Source organism: Rhea pennata, chromosome 15, assembly GCF_028389875.1.
Source record: "Rhea pennata isolate bPtePen1 chromosome 15, bPtePen1.pri, whole genome shotgun sequence".
Taxonomy (NCBI): domain Eukaryota; kingdom Metazoa; phylum Chordata; class Aves; order Rheiformes; family Rheidae; genus Rhea; species Rhea pennata.
The window spans coordinates 15,645,187-15,651,186 of record NC_084677.1 but is presented as its reverse complement, the minus strand read 5'-3'; the positions used below and the strand labels follow the sequence as shown (position 1 = coordinate 15,651,186).

Sequence of the window (6,000 nt, the reverse complement as noted above, 5' to 3'; positions counted from 1 at the left end):
GCCCCGCCCCGCGGCGGGCGGGGCGCGCGGGAGAACAATGCGCGTTTCATGCGCCGAGCGCGGCTGCTTTCCCTTTTTTTTTTTTTTTTTTCTTATTTTTTTTCCGCTTTCCCCCCTCCTCCCGCGCTCTCCCTTCCCCCCCCCTCCTCCTTTCTCTTGCTCTCTCCCCCCCCTTTTTTTTTTCTTTAAGCGCCGGCGCGCGCGGGGCGCTGCCGAGGGGGTTGGCGTCGCGCAGCTCCGCGGGGCCCCCGCGGTCTATGGCGCGGCCGCCGCGCCGCCTCCGCGCTGCCCCTGAGCCGCCGGCGGCGGGCGGGCGGCGAGCCGGCACCCCCCGCCTGGCCCCCGCCGCCGCCGCCCGGCCCCGCGACACGGCGGCCTGAGCGCACCCAGGTAGGACGGCGGGGCGGGCTGCTCCCCCCCCCCCCAACAGACACACACACACCCCCAAAGCCTTGATTTTTTTCCCCCCAAAGCGGCCATCCGCGCGCTTTCCGCTGCCGGAACGACCCCCTCCCGCCTTTATCCGCGCCGCTCCGGTTCCGCGAGAAGGGATAAAAAAAAAAAAACCGAGGCGGTGCGGAGCATTTCTTTTTATTTATTTTTAAAATTTTTTAAATTTTTCCCCTCCTTCCCCCCCCCCCATTCTGTGGCCCGGCCGCTCGCGGCGGGGGGAGCGGGCAGGGCGGCGGGAAGAGGCGCTGCCTGCTGCGCCGCGCCGCTCGCCCCGGGGGAAGCCCGGCGCACGGCACCGTTCCAGCCTGGAAACACGTATATATATATATGTATATCTCTATGCAGAAACACATATATATGTATTTATATTATTTTTTTCCGGCGGAGTGGAGGAGGGAAGAACAAACTCAGCCGCGAAATACTTTGTTTTCGGGCGGGAGCCGTGCCGGGAAAAGCGGGAGCGGAGCCGAGACCGGGGAAAACGCAGCTTGGGCGAAAGCAGAGTTGCTGCCGACGGGGCGCTTGGGCCGGCAGCCCGCTGCCACGCGAAAGCTATTTTAAGTGGGACTAAAGCATCCCTTTGGACAGAGAAAAAAAACATTTTTTTTTTTTTTTTTTTTTTTTTTTTACCTATTCCGTGGTACTTTGCTTTTCCTCTGCAGTGGGTTAGAAATACTCCCGCAGCCTCCCAGCCGCTGCCATCGGGGCGGCCGGCGCCCAGCGTCGCTCCGCGCCGCGCATTGCGGGCTGCCGGCCGCACTTTGCCGCCTTAACACCCTTTTTATTGTTGTTATTGTTATTATTTTAGTATCTGCCGCGCTATCCCAGACCTTCCCCTGCCTCCCCGCCGCGGCGGGGCCCCGCGGCAGCGCGGCTCACGCCCGCCCCGTCTTTCTTGCAGGCAGCGCCGAGACCGCCGCGCCGGGGCCGGCCGGCTGCACCGCGCCATGGGACGCCTGGACGCCTTATTTTTGAAAACCATCTGATTTTATTAATTTTTTTTGGAAAAAAAAAACGGACGGGGAGGGGGGAGAAGAAGAAGGAGGAGGAAGAAGAAGAAGAAGGGGGGGTCACCGACAGCGATCCGGGAGGACTCCTCGAAGCCGGCGAGTGGATGATGGATGGCCGAGATTTCGGGCCCCCCCGCTCGGTGCACGGCCCCCCTCCGCTGCTCTCCGCGCTGGCCATGGAGAGCCACCGCCTGGCCCCCGCCGCCGGACGCCTGGCCCCCGCCGCCGGGCCGCTGGCCGCGGGGCTGCCCGCCGCGCTGCCGCCCGGCAAGTTCCTCGCCTCGGGCATCAGCCTCCACTCGCACCCGGGTAAGGCTCCGCGGGCGGCAGCGCGTCAGCAACCCCCCCCCCTTAAAAGAAAAAAAAATATATATTCCTCGCTGTTTTCTGCGTCTTCCCCCCCCCCCCCAAAAAAAAAAATCCTTCTGCGCTTCCGTCGGGGGGAGCGGGGACAAATCGGGGCGGTGGGAAAAATCCCCGGTGGGGCGGCCCCGCCGCCCGCCTCCCCCGTTCATGCACCAGTGTATGCATGGCTATATATGTATATATATGTATGTATGTATGTATTTTTTCCCCCTTATTTTTTCTCTTGAGGCGAAGAGGACTAAATTGTGGTTGGTTTATTTTTTTTGATTGATTTATTTTTTTGTCGGGATCGCCCCGCGGGCGGGAGGGCGAAACGGGAAAGTTTGGGCGCTCCGCGGCGCGCTCGGCTCCCTCCCTGCCCGCCGCTTGGCCGTCGCCGCCTTTGCTGCCGCCGGCGAGGCCGAAGTGCTGGGAGTGGGTGGGTGCTTGTTGTGTGTCGTGGTGGTTTTTTATCCCCCCCCCCCCGTTTCTTGGCAATTCTTATTTTTAAATCTGCAGCCAAAACTTCTATGTTTAGACTGTTCCCTCCTTGTATTTTTGCGTTCTCGATGTGCTCCAACCTTGAGCAGCCCCATGGCTGCCTCGCTGTCCGTGCATTGGGAGGAAAAAAAAAAAAGAGGGGACGAAAAAAAAAGAAAGCAAGCCTTGGAAATGTGTGGTTTGAAAAAAAAAAATCCCTAGTCAGCTTTTTGTTTGTTTGCTTACGTTACTTTTTTTTTTTCCCCTGGAGTGTTTTTTTTTTTTTTTTTTTTTTTTTTTTTTTTTTTCCTGGTTCGGGGAAAAAAAAAGAAAAAAGAAAACCCTCTGGTCTGGGGAGCGGGGCTGAGCAGGGGCGGTCGGGAACGGCTCCGCGGAAGGCGGCGGCGCCCTCGGTCCCTGCAGCTGCGAAATGGAAAACGCTGCGCTCCGGCGTAGCTGCCTTGGCCCCGGGCTGCGAGGACGCGAGAGTTTTCTGCCCATTTGAGATATATGTGTGTGTGTGTGTGTATATATATATATATATATATATATATATATATTTTTTTTTTTTTTTTTTTTTTTTTTTTGCTTTCTCTCTCTTCTTTTCCTTTTTTTTCCTGCCTTCCCTCTCCTCCTTTCTTTCTACTGGGCGTGGAGAGGTGACTCGGAGTTTACTTTAGGCGCTGGGAGGGTGACAGGTTTTGCAATAATAAACCTGCTTTTCTCCCAGCCGCCCGGAATGAATGACTTTGAAATTTGCAAACCTGATTGCCAACATCTGCGAAGAAGGAAGCAGCTCGAATCGAGGGAAAAGATTTATTAGTTTTAGACTAGGTGGCAGTGCCAATTTCTCAGGTGCTAAAAGAAGAGATGTAAAGCAAAAAGCCATGAAGCTAAGCACATGGGCAAACACCTTTTTTTTTCTTCCCTTTTGTCTACCCTTTTTTCCCCCCCTCTTAATTTTTTTTCCTCCTCCCCCACCTCTTGCTAAAAGCAGAACGCAATCTCTCCAAATATTTGTCTGGACAATCTCAAGTCAAACCTAGTGGGGGTTGTTGGGGATTGTCTGTCGGGAATTTGGGGGGATGTTTTATTCTTTTTTTTTCTTTTTTCTCATTTTTTTGGAAGTTCCTTTCTCGTGGTGCTTCCCTGAAGGCCGGCAGCCCGGGAGGGCGGTGGCGAGCTCCGCGGCCGCTGCTCCCGCTGCCCTTCCCGAGCTTCCCGTGCTGCGCCGCAGCCTCGCCGTGCGCTGGGAGCGAGCCTCCGGCCCGGCCCCTCGCTGAGGGCCTGTGTCTTACTGTCCCTCCAAATTTTAAAATTTTTATTGACTTTTTTTTTCCCCCTCCCCCTTCCCATTTCTGCAGCCTTCCCGCAGCCCTCCCTGCTCGCGCCTCCGCGGTGCTTCCCGGGACGGTCGCTAGCAAAGCTCGCCCTGCGAGATCGGCTTCGTCACGGCGCCGTAATTTGTGGCAGGCAAAGCTGCCTTAAAAGAGATGTGCAATTAACAATTTAAGCTTCCATTATATCACGGTAGTTGGTGGGCAGGGATTTATTCTTTTTTAATTTTATTTTTTTACGGCTTTAACAGTATTGTTTGAAATGATTATCGTTTCCTGCTATGATGAGGCCTTTTGTAGCTTTGCGTTTGTTGTTTGGTTGTGATTTTTTTTTGTTTCTTTTTTCTGTTTTTTTTTTCTTGTTTTTTTTGAGAGAGAGCTGGAAAGCAAAGGTTTGTGCAAGGGATTAAGAAAAATGGGCAGGAGGCGAAGCCTTTAAATAGAGCCCGTTCCAACCTTTAAATACCGCCAGGCTGAAGGAAGGGACTGTTGAACCCGTCCCAGCCTCCTCTTAAAATAAATACGCCCTTGTAAAAATAGCACCGTTTGCCATATTTGAGGATCCAGTTATCGCCGGCCCGGGTTTCTTGTTTTTCCCGTAGCCTTTGCGGGCTGGAGCGGGCTGGGCGCCGTGCCCCGGCGCCGGGGGCCCCCTCTCCCGGGATTTCGGCAGCGCGGGGACGGGGACTGAAGCCGCTTGGCTGGAGCGAGCGGGGGGCGACTCGGCGCCCTGCTCCGGGGACTGGGGCATGGGGGGGGGAGGTTAGGGGGGCTGCGGGGCGCTTTCCCGCGGGCTCCGCGGGAGGAGAGCGGCTGATTGCAATGGGATTTTATCCCTGGCGGCGGCCGAGCCTGCCGGGAGGCCGCGGCTCCTTTGCACGGAAGAGGCCGTGGCCGATGCGGCCGGGCGGCGCGTTAAGGCAGCGGCTTTCTTCTCCGCGGAGCCGCGCGGCAGGATCCGAGGGGCAGTTCTGTTTTCGTCCCTACGCCACCTCCTTCGGGCAAAAGCGAAATCAATGTCCCGGTCTCGCCTTAATCCGGCGATGGGCGTGTTGTCCCCCCCGGCAGCCTTTGCCCTTTTGGAAAGGGGTTGGGGAGGGAGGAAGGGGGGGGCAAAAAAGGCTCCCGCGGAGCGAAGCCCAAAGGGCTGCGGCGCCGGGGCCGTGTCCCTGGCAGCCCGCGTGCGAGCGAACGCCGTCCCCGGCCAGAAAGGGGCCCGGAGTTTAAAATAACAGTAATAAAAAGCAGAACTGCTTTTCCCCCACGTACTGAGCTAGTCTTTCTCGGGCGGGCGGCTGGGATTCTTGCAGCGCGGGGATGGGGTGCCCAGCCGGCTCCGCGGTCGCGTGCCGGGGTGCGCAGCCCCTCCGGCCCCTTCCACTGGAAGGTGCTTCGGAGACGCTGCCCAGCGCCCGGGAAGAGCGCCGAACCCGAGCGAGCCACGCTGATTTTGCATTAAATGCAACTCGAGAGCAGGCTGGACTGAAGGGAGAGATTTTTGTTTGCCTGTTTTCACATTCGCATGCTGGCGCGTGCATCCAAACGCAGAGATCTAAAGCAGATTGCAAACCGTCCGTGCTTCACTCCTGGGGTCTAGCTCCAGGCCTGACATGTCCAGGGAGAAGTTTTCCAGGGCGTTTGGGCCAGGTAGGAATGTAAGTGGGGGGGGGAACCCTCCCCCCAGGATAACTTAGCTGTGCCAGCAAAATCCCAGCGTGAACATACTTTTAATGGCAAAATCGTGCTTCTGCTGAGCCTGCGGATTTTGCACAGGAGGAGTCGGCGCTGCCAGCAAAGCCCTGTTTGCTCGCCCAAACTGCAGCCGCGCTGAAAGCGCTTTGCTCATAGCAGATCCGGGGACGGCCGCGGCGCTGCCCGGGGGGGTGCGTGGCCCGTCTTCTCCGTCGGCAGCCCCTGCGTCCCGCTGGTCCAGCGCCGGAGCGCGCTGTGCTGCCCGGGTCGGGCTGGGGAGCGGGGGGCTCGCGGACCAGCCGCGCGAATTTGGCGGCTCAGCCTTGAGCTTCCAGTTGGCTTAATTTTTTTTGTTATTATTATTTTTATTTTTATGTTTTTTTTTTTTTTTTTTTTTACAATTACAATATGGTGCAAGGAAAATACCGTCGTGTTTAATGACCCTTGAAATAGCGTTGTGTTTCTTCTCCCCCACCCCCCCCAGCCGCCCGCCTTGCCCGCCCAGGGGGTGGTGCGAGGGGCTGCTTGCAGGGGGCTCTCCGGGGCAGGGGCTGGGTGTAAAACCGGGAGGAATGTGCACGGCTTGGAGACCTGCCTGGGGAGGTGTTTCCCCTCCCTCGGGGCCCCGGGGAAATCGGACGCTTGCTGATCCGCGTTTTTTCCGCCGGCGGTGGAGGTGGTGG

The 6,000-nt window shown here is 57.3% G+C and overlaps 1 protein-coding gene across 7 annotated transcripts in view; it reads left to right on the top strand.

Moving 5' to 3' along the window:
* Positions 1-375: 375 nt before the first annotated feature.
* TNRC18 (trinucleotide repeat containing 18) overlaps positions 376-6,000 on the top strand; it is a 57,151-nt gene continuing 51,526 nt past the window's right edge. For 5 of the 7 annotated variants that reach the window (XM_062588102.1, XM_062588105.1, XM_062588103.1 and 2 more), the window contains exons 1-2: positions 488-574; positions 1,355-1,772. In XM_062588102.1, the coding sequence (XP_062444086.1) occupies positions 1,568-1,772 (205 nt within the window). In that variant the 5' untranslated portion in view covers positions 488-574; positions 1,355-1,567. Of the gene's footprint in view, positions 391-487; positions 575-1,354; positions 1,773-6,000 lie in introns of those variants that run through there. The other 2 variants (XM_062588100.1, XM_062588106.1) reach the window with 2 other exon arrangements.